Source organism: Gossypium hirsutum, chromosome A05 (genome assembly GCF_007990345.1).
Source record: "Gossypium hirsutum isolate 1008001.06 chromosome A05, Gossypium_hirsutum_v2.1, whole genome shotgun sequence".
Classification (NCBI taxonomy): domain Eukaryota; kingdom Viridiplantae; phylum Streptophyta; class Magnoliopsida; order Malvales; family Malvaceae; genus Gossypium; species Gossypium hirsutum.
Genome location: NC_053428.1, coordinates 9,300,571 through 9,313,919, shown reverse-complemented (window position 1 = coordinate 9,313,919; position 13,349 = coordinate 9,300,571). Strand labels below are relative to the sequence as shown.

At 35.1% G+C, this 13,349-nt stretch overlaps 3 protein-coding genes and 1 pseudogene across 4 annotated transcripts; 2 read left to right on the top strand and 2 right to left on the bottom strand.

The window, feature by feature from the left end:
• Positions 1–1,388: 1,388 nt before the first annotated feature.
• Positions 1,389–4,627, bottom strand: LOC107959072 (protein GAMETOPHYTE DEFECTIVE 1). Of its 2 annotated transcripts, XM_041113236.1 has the most exons (7): positions 4,061–4,627; positions 3,904–3,981; positions 3,737–3,817; positions 3,307–3,461; positions 2,427–3,217; positions 1,858–2,363; positions 1,389–1,733 (listed from the first exon to the last, which is right to left on the bottom strand). In XM_041113236.1, the coding sequence occupies exons 1-6, from the start codon at positions 4,493–4,495 to the stop codon at positions 2,011–2,013; spliced, it is 1,893 nt and encodes a 630-aa protein (XP_040969170.1). In that variant the 5' UTR covers positions 4,496–4,627; the 3' UTR covers positions 1,389–1,733; positions 1,858–2,010. The 2 variants fall into 2 exon arrangements, with proteins under 2 accessions (XP_040969170.1, XP_040969169.1); XM_041113235.1 differs by having other exon boundaries at positions 1,858–3,217.
• Positions 4,628–4,741: 114 nt separating this feature from the next.
• Positions 4,742–5,527, top strand: LOC107959073 (histone H4). The gene has a single exon (XM_016895041.2). The coding sequence runs from the start codon at positions 5,001–5,003 to the stop codon at positions 5,310–5,312; it is 312 nt and encodes a 103-aa protein (XP_016750530.1). The 5' UTR covers positions 4,742–5,000; the 3' UTR covers positions 5,313–5,527.
• Positions 5,528–5,707: 180 nt separating this feature from the next.
• On the bottom strand, positions 5,708–7,422 carry LOC107960828 (calcium-transporting ATPase 4, endoplasmic reticulum-type-like; annotated as a pseudogene).
• A 1,661-nt stretch (positions 7,423–9,083) lies between these two features.
• Positions 9,084–12,071, top strand: LOC107960830 (probable LRR receptor-like serine/threonine-protein kinase At1g05700). The gene is made up of 9 exons (XM_016897100.2): positions 9,084–9,161; positions 9,307–9,826; positions 9,925–10,400; positions 10,493–10,625; positions 10,714–10,782; positions 10,879–10,950; positions 11,036–11,107; positions 11,200–11,429; positions 11,747–12,071. Exons 1-9 carry the CDS (start codon positions 9,098–9,100, stop codon positions 11,926–11,928), a joined length of 1,818 nt encoding a protein of 605 aa, XP_016752589.2. The 5' UTR covers positions 9,084–9,097; the 3' UTR covers positions 11,929–12,071.
• Positions 12,072–13,349: the final 1,278 nt, after the last annotated feature.

Here is a 13,349-nt window from a genome sequence, read left to right as displayed (position 1 = left end):
GGCGATGTTTAGTTTTTGTCGGGCCCTGGAAGCGGCTGTGGTTTGCGCACTAAGTTTATGTATGACCTTTGCATTAGGAAAAGACGTTGAAAATATTAAGTTATTGAGAATCCAAGGTTCCCATTATCCAAATTATAATAAACAATTAAGCAAGTACTATGAAACTCTGACCTTTTTTTTTTTCTCTTTAGATTCATCATTGTCTTCAAAGTTTTCTTCTTTGAATATACTACGCAAATGGACAACAATCTTAGTAATAAAGAATGATAAAAAGGGAGAAACATCACAGTTTTTGGGATTGCAAATTGGGGGAAAAAGTGACGTGGGATGTTGTCTTTTTAGTGTTTTCTCTTTAAATAAAAGAGTTGTTTATTTTCCTGATCAAAGTTTTTTTAAAGTTATTTAAAACCTAGCTCCTCACATACAATAAAATTTTAAATTGCACTTTAATTGATTCATATGATAATCTTAAAAATGATATTAATTAGATTCATGAATCCCATCAAATTACAAGAAAAAGAAACACCAAAGTTGCAATTTTAAAAAATAAACTGGGTCCAGGAAGATGCCAAGAACATGAGCCGAATACAGTGAAACCCCATACTCTTTGGAAGAAGCTAGCCACCACAATAATGATGGTAGGAATTGATTTAGAGTCTAAGCAGTAATGATTAGCCGCTTTTTGGCCACAATTTAGCTGCTATATTCACAAATTGATTTAACCTTTCACAAATTTAAAATAATTATAAATTTGAAATGTTAAAATTTTAACTATCAAATGAATTCGGATCGATTCACTTTAAAGGAAGTAGATATTTTTATTTAAAAAGTGGATGCAAAGTGGGTTAAAGTAATTTTTTTTTGGATAGCGAGTATAGAGCGGTTATTGTAATTATTTGCCCTACCCCAACTTATTCTACTATGTAAAATTATCATTATATCCTTGTATATATAAATTATTAAAGGGGTAAAAATATAATAACATAATATAGAAAAAAATTATATATTTTATGTTTAAATATTTTTTTGAAGAATTATTTTTAAATTTTATATTTGACTTTAAAAAATTAAAAATATCAAATAACAAGAATTAGATTGAAATTAAGTGAGATGAGGCTCGAACAAATGCATGATGCATCCATTTTCACAATTAAACATTCACAATGGAGTGGGACATGTGATGAAGCAAAACCCAATTATGAAGTAATAATAAATTTAATAATATCCCTAATTGCCATATCTACACCTTGAATTGAGTAGCAGTAATTAGGTGACTTATTTATTTTAAGGTTGGAGAGTCGTTGGCTCAATGCAAATTGAGTTACCTTTCATCACCACCGAATGTTTTAACAATATGATGGGCCGAAGTATAAAACATAATTAGAAATGCAGTAGAAAAGCACTGGTTAAAATTAATACCCAAAAAATTAACATCCAAATCTATATTCTCAAATTTACAGGTCTAAGGCCCATTCTTACAATTAACTGTATTGAACTCAGGCCCCATCCACAGACCACTAGATTAGAAGTTTTTCCGTAAAAGAAAGAAAAAATAGTATTCAATAATGCAAAGGGTTAAACCATGCACACTCATATTAATTAATGTTCTTCCAACTTCACCCTGCGCTCTGATTTTCGAGCTGCTTTCCTCTTGAAAGATACAGGATACAGGTTGCGCCGTAAAGGCAACAAGGGCGCCTGATGATGATTCCTGTGTCTTCTTCTTGACTTTCCTGGCATTTGATAGGCAACTTGAAGTCAGATAAGGAGAAGCAAAGTCTGTTGATCGGGAGAAAATAATCAAGCAAACACACAGAAAACTAAAACCATCTGACTTCGATACATTGATACTAGTACCTGATATTCGCTGACCTAAAGTAGGATCATTAGTTTTGTTATCATCTTCTCCATGCCTTTCCAATTCCATTGCCACCTCTTGGATCTCATTAGTCAAGGTTGACGAGGGGACTTTAAATTTCATCTTTGGATTGGACTCTGGAAATGGATTCCTTAGTATTGTGGTTGGTTCTTTCTTGATGACAGTTTCATGCAAGGTTCATTGCTTCGGACTGAGCCAAGATCATTCATACTGCTATCAGCTTCAGCAAGCTTTGGCTCTTCCATTAACAACACTTGGTTTTCATGGTTTGGCACTAAGGAGTCATCTTTAACTCTCATCTCATCATCCGATTGCTGGCGTGAAATTTGATCAACAATAACTGCATCATCTTCAGAAGTCCTCAATGACATTCTTTCCGAAATATTTTCAAGCGAAGACATATTATTCAAGGACGAAGCCGTAGTTTCCTGGCGTTCCTTATCCATATCAACTGCTATATCATCCACCTTAATAGTCTCCACACCTGAAAATACACAAGAACCTTTAGAACTCTTAAACTCCCTGCCCTGAGTAGGAGGTAACCTACTGCTCTCAGATGGAGGAGAAATCTCTAAAGCAGCTGCCTCCAGTTCAATGTCCATGGCAGATGTCTGATGAGATATCACCTCCTCATTCAGCATTACAGCATTTAGACCATCATTCACATTCTCATTTAGTAACACAAAATTTTGTTCATAGCACTTTTTGGATTGCAGACCCTGGTTTTCAGCTTCAACAGAGCCAGATGCTGCAACTGAGGCATTACAAGTCTCCGATTCTATCTCAGTCATGACCGTATCAGTTACCACTTCTTCAGAACCAGTTGAAGTTTTTGTAGCATAACTTGCCAGGTATAACTTTTGAGGATCCCCAAATGCAGAGGTCAGAGGTTCTGAACATGTATTATCTAACGTAGCATCATCTGTTTCAGGAAAAAGATCATGCCTGATGGAATTTTCAGACGCCTGATTAGTTCTAACAGATAACTCAATTGGCTGAGGAGTAGACAAAAAGCTTTTTACTTCTGTCTGTGGCTGGAAGGAAGCCTCACTTCCAGATATCAAATCCTTAATTTGGAAGCCATGTGAGGGCATCTTGTCAATAATAGAATCGAAATCAATGGCTTTCACGGTTTTTGATGCATTAGTGGAGGCAGAAAAGGATTTCGCCATGTCATCCAGCAGTAAATCACCTTCACCGCTAGAGATGGGATCCCACTTAAGCCAGTCCGCATACAAAGGTATTTCAGAGTCAGATTGCCGACTGGAGGACACTGCTTCAACTCTGATAACCTCCTTGAAAAAGTGCTTTCTTCTCAAAGCATTGGTCAAAAGGCTCCTGAACGATGAAACAAAAGGAGGTCCACACAGAATAAGACATTAACTACGGCCCTTGCAAAAACTACAAAGTTCTGTGAATTAGCATACCTACAATTTTTGGAAATAGCTGCTTTAGCTCGTTCCATAGAGAGACCAAGCAAAGATGCTAAGTTTGCAACATCATTAGGCCCTCTAACTTCACATACAGAAGGTGCAGCACTAGAAAGTATGACATTTTTTCCTTGAGTCCAATCCAGCAGCAACTGGAACAGTATGCTACAGATAATTAGTTCACATTGACAGCATCCACTACCATCTAGAACAACCAAAATTGCATCTTATAAAGCAACTAAAAAATCATAATTGAATCTCTCAATTCTTGCTGCTCACCAATTGTTCATATCCTAGTTCATCACCATTTCATCAGCTATAAATTTATATTTTAATGCGCTAAAACACATAAATTATTAGACCACAGCAAAAAAGAAAAAAAGAAACAACCGTTCAAAAACAATGCAACAAGCTCTGGATTCCTCACCTTAGCATTGGATATGATTTGCCTCCTTTGATGAACATCCACAATAAGATCAGAATATGTTATTTCAAAATATATCCCACGCTGCGAGACCGCAAGATGAAATTATCCATTAAAACAAATCAAAATTTCAATTTTGGATGAGTATAGAAATCAAGTCAATACCAAACCTTAATAGCAGCTTTAACCATAGGCAATTTCAATCGAAACGGCAACTTGTCTGAGAAATCAATTGAAATTATATCCACCTAAATCACAAAAAAGAAATAAAAGTTAAAACCTATATCTTTAAAATTTTCTCCATTGAAATTTGAATCAATTAATGACCTCGGCTTTTTCGCAAGCGTGATCAAATGCATTTTGGTTCAACGGCCTAACGGCAACAATGTCGTACGTCTTCAATATCGGGTTTCCCGAATTTAAAGCTTGTGACTGCGACGCGGTATCAATGCAGACGGTGAGGCGCGTGTATTGGCGGAAAGGAGAGGAGCGAGGGACCCCGAGGAGGTCTCGGTGGAAGTTTACGGAAGAGGAGAGAAAGGGGGCGACATCGAGGAGAGAGGAGAGACCAAGAAGAGGAATCGAGCACCGGTCACGATCAGACATGACGCCCCTGATCGTACGGTTGTAGGCGATCCCCGTGTAGCCCAGCTCCATCGCTTTGATCACAATTTTAATGCGGGTGGATTTGGCGACGGTGGAATTCGCCTTGCTGAGCGGCGTGGAATCCGTGTATGGAATATTAAGGTCGAAAAACCCCATAGGCTCTCAGACAGAGATTATAGGTAAGGGTTTTTGGTGGGAGTTGTAGGGTTTAAAGATGAAGATGATCTTTGGGTTTTTTATGAAGAAAACCAAAACGATGACGTACAAACTTGGTAATTACACTTGGATCATGAAATATATCTTGGCCCAAAGCTATTAAAAGGACTTTCTTATTGGGCCAACAATTAATAATGGCTCCCTGGTTTACGCTTAAAGAACTGTTTCTCGACTTTTCAACATACAAAAGAAACACAAAAACCATAATGTGCGCTTCAAAATAACCGCTAAAACAATCCACGTCAGTGATCCGCGTCGATGCTTCTCCTCATCTCAACCCTCCACTTTAACTCATCAATGGCAATAATTCATAGTTAAGACACATCACGGATCACTATCCCTACCAACTTCTCCTATAAATAAAAGATCCTTTAGTTTGAATTCCCTGTAACAAATCAAATCTCAATAAGTAGAGTAGGCTATAATCTAAGTTCAAGATTCGAAGATGTCGGGAAGAGGAAAGGGAGGCAAGGGACTGGGCAAGGGAGGAGCAAAGCGCCATCGTAAGGTTCTCCGTGATAATATCCAGGGTATCACAAAGCCGGCAATTCGGCGTTTGGCTCGTAGAGGAGGCGTCAAGCGTATCAGCGGTCTAATCTACGAGGAAACCCGTGGGGTTTTGAAGATCTTCTTGGAGAACGTGATTCGTGATGCAGTAACCTACACCGAACATGCGAGGAGGAAGACTGTGACTGCTATGGATGTGGTTTATGCACTGAAGAGGCAGGGCAGGACATTGTATGGGTTTGGTGGTTAGATGATTTAGGGATTAGATCTTTCTGCGATGTTGGCGGATCTGGACTAGTTCTCATGATATCAAGAATGTTTTAGGATTAGGAATAGGGCTTGTAATTAAAGGGTGCTATTGGGATTATTGGAAATTATAATTTGGTCGTGTGGTTTTCTTTGGTGATTTGTAATTCGTGCCATGAATTGCAGATTTTAATGAAATTTGGAATTTAATTTCGGCAATTTTGTTGCATTTTTCCCAAGTTTGTGTAGGTTTTAAGTAGAAATGCCAATTGTTACAACATCTGTTTCTAGTCGCTTTCAAAATTGTGTTTTTATGCAAACTGCGTTTATTAGAGATTAGCTAGAAGGATTTCTTTGAATTTAATTCAGAAATCCGTATGCTATTGGTAAAATCCTAAATTAAGATTGAAAAAGAATATATTTTCAATTTTGTAATTAGAAAGTAATTTGGTGTTATTGGGAACCGCATGTTTGTTTATTTCCAGAATGTACCTTCCAATGGAATGGAATTAGGGAAAGAAAAGAGCAGGAAAATATACTTTCGATTTTGCCCTAGTCTAGAATTTATGGATAAATGAAGTGAGAAGAAGAGCAAGTGAAAGTCTATGAAAATTGTATGTAAATGTTAGTTACAATTCAGAATAATCACTCAGTTTTCTGCTTTGATGTTTTAGTTGGAGCAGAATAGCGCAATCCAGATTTATGTCTGCCTACGAATTTGAGAACCAAGTCGATTAGAATGAGAACCGCTATAAGGAGCCATTCGTTTAGGCTGAGGGGAAAATACCAAATACTTGAGTAAGGAATGGCATGTAGAGTATCAAGAAGTATAGGCCAAATGACACTGACATGGCGAAAAGGAGCCATGGAGGCTTTGTCAATAAGCTTCCATCTTCAGAGAGGGCATTAAGTGAGTTGAACATTTCAATGGTTTTGAATTTTCCTGACCGAAAGTAATCGCATGGGTCTCTTACCGAATTTAAACTGTTGGGAACCAGCGGCGAATGGTGACTCAGAAATTTTTCCAGGAACCACATTGATCCCAGTTGGCAATTTGGTAACGAGACTATGGCAATCGCCACTCAGATCAATGCCCATGAAGGAGTGGTGTGCGTACCATATGACGAATACCCCGACTGTAGCTTTCCCGACATACATCCCAATCACCTGCACCAGTGAAGGAATTAAGTTAGCTCCCATCTTTGGTAAACTCAAGGACCAGAAGAAATGAGTTTCCTACTGCCTTCAGTTCAACAAATCGAAAAACAAAGATATTTTAGCAAGTAGAGGAATAAGATCCAAGAAGTGAGCGTCTGTACCACAAGAGTATTGCTTTCCTGACGAAGCTATACTGGCGAGTTTCGCCATATATAGTGCTGCACTTCACCGAGTTTCATGTAACCAGTTGAATAATCATACGAGAGGGTTTAGAGCGAGAGTACGCCAGTAATCTATGAAATTTCTTATACATCTTTTATAGTTTTTTTTTTTTGGGAAATATGACACATTGGTAGAAGTTAGAAAATCTTGAATTCACTTGAATTGCACTCAATGGAATCTAGAAATGTTAGTCAACTCCATTAGTACTCTATATAGGAAATTACCTGAAAGATGTAACTGCAAAACCCATCTTTCTCACAGGTTCTATGTATTCCAATTTTCATTAGCAGATATGAAATTGGTATGAACGGGATATCGGCATATTGCATATTTGCTCTTTCACTTTCTTTTGACAAACCGTTTCAGTTTCATACTTGGAAGAACTAATTCGTCAAATTGTATTTCATATTGAGCAATGCCAAATTGCCAATCCTATTAGGCAGCCATATCTCCGGTGGGGACAAAAGTGAAATCATATTGGTTGGGATTTGTGTAGTTGTTGGGGTAGTGGAAACTTTGTCCGTAGATAAGGTGAGGCCGAAGCAATTTTCTCTGAGCTTTCTATCCATTTGTGGACTTTAGTTAATTCTATATACTTTTGTTCATGAGTCTATGGTGTTGGGTTAACCCCACAAAAGCACAGATGAGTTAACGTTTCCTTTTCCCTCCTTTTTCAGTCTATATATTTAATTTCTACCTCTTAATTGCTTTCTCAACAACAATATGTTGAACCATTTATTTATTTGAGTAAATTATTGGAAAGAAAAAAAGATTCTTTTCTAAGTTAATAGGATGGTGATAACAATGACATATATAACTTTTAGCAAAGAGTAAAACAAATGAAAACAATTGATCAGTTATAGGTTAAAACAACCATCATAGTACAAAAATTGTTGAGTGGGCGATAGTTCGGCCAATAACCATTGGCTAATGGCTAAGATTAGATGTGAAACTAATGCATAGTTAAGCAAACTCCCTCATAAGTAGTGATAGAGAAAGGAGCATAGGCCCATCATCAAATTTGACCCATGAATCTTTTGGTAAGAGGCCCAAATTATTAAAGGAAAAATTGTTAAAACTAGACTAATGTAATTGTGCATCATGACCCCGTGAGACTTTAGTATTTATACAATACATTTTTAGGTACGATATAAGTACAATCATATGTCCAGTTAATTATAATGAAGAATCAATTAGTATAAAGCACAATATAAGTAGAACTAACAATAATCAAACAAATCTCATATATTGTGTAAGATTGAAGATCCACGCATGCGTTAGACATGATAAAACATGAATTTAAGTATTCAAAACTTAAAAGTTCAGCCTCTTCCTTGATTATTTTTCTTTTTGAAAGTTTAATATTTAGTATTTTACATATTAATATTTTGAATTATATAGATTTTTGTTGTTTGTGTAGTCGTATCTACTTGAAATATGAATACCAATTACAATATCAATTTTCAGGCACCTCTTTGCAAAAAAGGTTTTGAATAAGAAAGAATTTTTATTCGTAAAAAAAAAATAATGCTACTACAAGAAAAAGCTTAATCAATTGCAAACTTAATGCCCTCATTCTCTTGTCAAACAGTCGGTAACACTCATCGCAATTGGCGGAAATATGTCGATACAGCATTTTTAATATTCAAAAGTTGCTGCTAATCAACATTCAATTTATTGTGGACTTTGCTTTCATGTTCGCAGTGTAATTGCCTTAGAAATCAACATATATATAAAACCTTCGTCTTTTTTTGTTTCATTGATTCAAAGCTAGAAGTTGCCCAAGAAGCAACTATACAAGCAGAGTCATAGCAACTTGTCCCTTTGCTATCCTTTACCTACTAATAATGGAGGGAATCAACGCCTCTTTTCTACATTTACAACCCAACTTCGAGGCATTGACTTGCTATCGTAAACTCTTCCAAAGTCAATACTTAATCTATAAACTATTTCCAGAAATGATTACTTCACGCGTCAAAACATAGTTTAATTTAATTTATTCATAGTAATCTTTAAATGTGTATGAAGTTCAATGGATTATAAGAAAAAAATAACGGCAATAATAATAATTACACCCAACTAATTGAATTAAATTATGAGTTCTTAACCTACGTCTAATTTTAAGTACACTATTGAAACAAAACACAATCAAGTGCATAAACTTAATTCGGATAATATAATGATGGATGGAAGGAATTCCACCGAATCCAAAACCAAACCATGCGCTGGCACAAGCAATCGCTTATGTTTACCGGTCTAATTACAATCTCACGACCTTATTTTTATTTTATTCTTTTGGAATATTTTAGCCTTATGACCCGGTCGTAGTCAACCTATACTATTCATTCACTACTCTTATTTAATGGCCATTAACCCCTTAATTTTGCATGTCAACTCTCAACTCTAGACATGGCTACCTATCTCTTACTTCTCATCATAGCAGCTTCAGCATTTTCCACACTTAATGCTGATAGTGAGTTGTTTTCTTATAATGTTTCACTTTATTAATTTTCATGAACTAAAAGCAACTTTATATATGCATATATAATGGTGTTATTGGTTTTTGTGTGGTTGTTTTTGTTGATATTAGAATTGATGTTTACATGTGTGAATTGCAGTAAGCATCGATTGTGGATCATCTGAATCTTACAGTTCTGATGACTATTCTATTGGTTGGGTTGGAGACGACCTCTACATTCAACATGGTGAATCTGTAGAGTTGCAATCTAGCAAAGCCATATATCAACCGATGGCCACTCTAAGGATATTCACTGACAGGAAGAAAAATTGTTACAATATTGATTCCGAAAAGGGATCTAAAGTTCTTGTCCGAGCCTATTTCTTTTATGGAAACTATGACGGGAAATCATCTCCTCCAAAATTTGATCTACATTTTGATGGGAATCATTGGATTACGGTGGAGACTTCAGCTGACCAACTTGTTTACTATGAGGCTATTTATGTCACGAAGACGGATACCATTAGCGTATGCGTAGCTCAGACATTTCCTAACATGTTCCCCTTTATATCCGCCATTGAAGTTCGGGACTTGGACTCCAAAATGTATGGGTATTCAGATTCGAATCGTGCTTTGATGTTAAGGAGGAGGGTTGCTTATGGTACCAAAGCAATCGTTAGGTACGTTAATGTTTTTGCCCTTTTTACTTGTGATTGTTGGATTTTCTTTCACCTTGCATAATTAACAAATCTCATGGTGTATGTTCTTGTGTTGTTAGGTCTACCGATGATTTTTACGATAGAATATGGATTCCAGCCGTCAACGGAGACGATTTCACAGTTCTTACAAGTGATGAAACATTCATTGAAGTTAGTTTAGACGATAGCCCTCCTAGAGCCTTGTTTCAAAATGCATTTGCCACTGACAACACTTCCACATCCATACAATTAGGGACTAATCTTCCCACAACTAAAGTTCCGGTTTACATGAACATATATTATTCGGAAGCTTCGGTACTTGATTCAACCCAGAAAAGATCGCTCCAGCTCCTTGTAGATGGAAAGGTTAACTCCAAACCCTTTATCCCAGTCTATGGAACAGCAGGAGAATTCACCCTGTACAACTTGACTGCCAATTCCGACACCACCTTCTCTTTGGCAGCCTCGCCCGATTCAACACTGCCCCCTCTTATCAATGCCCTGGAAGTTTTTACAGTCAGTGATGAACTAACAGATGGAACCAACAGTGATGATGGTTGGTACCTAAGGCATAAACTCACTTGATATCTTTCTCATTTCCAGACATGAAAATTTGAAACTTTTTAATTCACATGCTTTATATTCCAGTGGAAGGACTGGCCTCACTGCAGGATGAATTTGACGTACTGAAAGACTGGGGTGGCGACCCTTGTCTTCCTTCACCATATTCATGGGACTGGATCAATTGCACTTCTGGTTCCACACCCAGAGTAACAGCATTGTGAGTTCATTAATTTTTAACCAAAAATAGCTTTCCATGAAAGCTTGATGGTCAATGATATCATTTGGTTTGTTTAAATAATTTTCAGGTATCTCGGTAGCTTTGGGTTATCTGGTGTTCTTCCTGATTTTAGTTCGATGACAAGCCTCGAGATAATGTAAGTTGTATATATGGCACCAAGTTTATTATTTAATTTTTTGGATTCCAATTTGTTTAATCTGGTTTTTGAGATTTTCTTTTCTTTTGATTGCAGAGATTTGCACAATAACAGCCTAATCGGGTCTATCCCAGAATTCCTTGGCACCTTGCCTAATCTAAAACAATTGTGAGTTTTGTCGACACTCATTTTATCAAAATTTCCATTTTTATAATTTCTCGAAGCTCGACTGAAAACGTTCTTCCTCCTTCAGGAACTTGGCTGGTAATGATTTGAGTGGAACAATTCCTTCCTCGATATCAAAGAATAAAAAGTTAAAATTAACGTAAGTAAACAAATTTTGCTTATAAAATCATACCAGAAAACTGCTTTGTTTGTCCAGTGATTCACAATATTTGTTCATTGTCTGAATTTCAGTGTGACAGACAACCCAAATTTGTGTGTCTCCGGTAAGTCATGTAAAACAGCGAGTGTAGATACATCTGGATCTGGCGGTTCCTCAAGCAGCGGCGGCAGGAAAAAGAGCAAGTTACCAGTAATCCTTGGAACCACAATTCCAATTTTTGTGCTTGTCTGGGTTATTGGTGGTGTTTGTGCCGTGCTTCATCATAAGAGAAAATCAGCAGCCATTGCTGCCGGTAATGTAGGTTAGTATAATCACCAACTTATTCTGAAAAGCAACTTATTGACCCAGCAACCCTTTACAACTGGAATTCCTCGAATCGCGAGGATAAACATTCAAATGGAAAACTTAAAATAAATAAAAAACTATTGGCCCTCCATTTCTCTTCCTGGAAAACGAAGGAAATTTTACAGGCCAAACAAACGAATGTATAGTTATTTAAAAAAAAAAAAAAAACCCCGGATACTGTTTTGTCTTTCACGATCTGACTTTAACATTTGACTTTCTTTTTTTACTATATTCATGCGATTTCTGACCTTGTTTATGTACAATGGTATTTAGGGCAAACGGGAGGAGCTAACAAGCCTAGTGGCAATCCACAGGCAGCTCAAACGCAGATGGCAGCTAATAATATGGCTCAAAACGTAGTAAATGACTTCATAATGAACGTCCATGAGCAGCAATCGGCTCCAGAGCCTGTTTACAGCGACGATCAACAAAATCATCTTGAAGAAGGGAATTAAGTTAATTGTTAGATCACCGTGACCTTAAACATCTGAAGTTGTATGTTAGATTGAATTTGTTTTTTTCTGAAAAGTGTGTTTTTGTGCAAAATATTTGTAAACGAACAAAACCGTTTGAAATAAAAGTTCAAGTTTGGAGAAAATATAAAAGCTTTCGTCGTAAACTAAAGAGGATCAATGGCTACCCTTTCGCTGGCCTTTAAGCAAACATGGAACGTTGAAACTTCGGACAAATATATATGATTTGAGTGAGATTTAAAAAATGTATATATTTCTTTTTTAGAAAAAAAGATAAATTAGATTTTTTTTTCTATTTTTAATTAGATCGCAATACAGTGCTCGCAAAATTAAAACTTTTGCTACTATATTTATTTTTATTTGTAATTCATATTCGACCCTTAAGTATTAAAATAAGTTTAAGTGCGTATAAAATCATATTTTTTAATGTAAGTTCTCTTATTTGTTATAATAGTAATAATATAAATTGAGTTAAAAATTAAATTGACAATTTTCAATAATTTTTAAATATTAAATTAGTAAAAATTATATATAACTCATGAGACTATTAAAAGTGTTCATGGTGAAGCGGCCGCCCAATTTAATTAACTTGTTTTCTAATTTTAATCTAGTTCTGCCCAGCCCATGTTATCATATAGAAATAATATAAAAAATTTATATTGTTATTTATATATTCTGATAACTGAATTTTTTTTAAGCTATTATTTTTGAGTAATAAAACCAATCATTTAGCTGGGTTTAAACAAGTCAAGTTTGAACCTAAATTTTTTTAAAAATCGGACCTCCCAACTTAATTAACGAACCCTCTACTATAATAATGAAAAAGAAATTCTATTGCATCAACTTTTCCTTTAAAAAATATTCTTTAAAATTTGGTGATTTCTTTTGAAATCATGGATACTTAAAATTTAAGATTTAAGATTTATATTTTATAAAAAATTAAGTACATGTATTTTGTTATATTAATATATATAATATTAAATTAATTTTTTAAAATTTTATTAATAATAAATCATATAAACCAGGATAATTTTTGCTATTAATTCTTGTATTATATATAAGTTGTTGATTGAGTCCTTATACTTTAAACAGATCATTTTTAGTTATTGTATTTTTTTGCATTCTAAAATATGAGTCCTAACCAATAAATAAATATTAAATACATTAAGGGTGTGTTTGATAAATTATTGAAAATGAAAATCTTTAACATTTAGATGTACTTGATAATCATTTTAAATTTTTTACTTAATATAAAATTTTCAACAAAAAAAGTATTCAACAAGATAAGTAGGTAGATATCTATTTTTCACTTAATGTATAAAATATTAAGTTGAATTTTATTTTATTAAAAAATTGAAATAATTATCATTTTTAAATGAGATAATTAAATTACCATATTTATC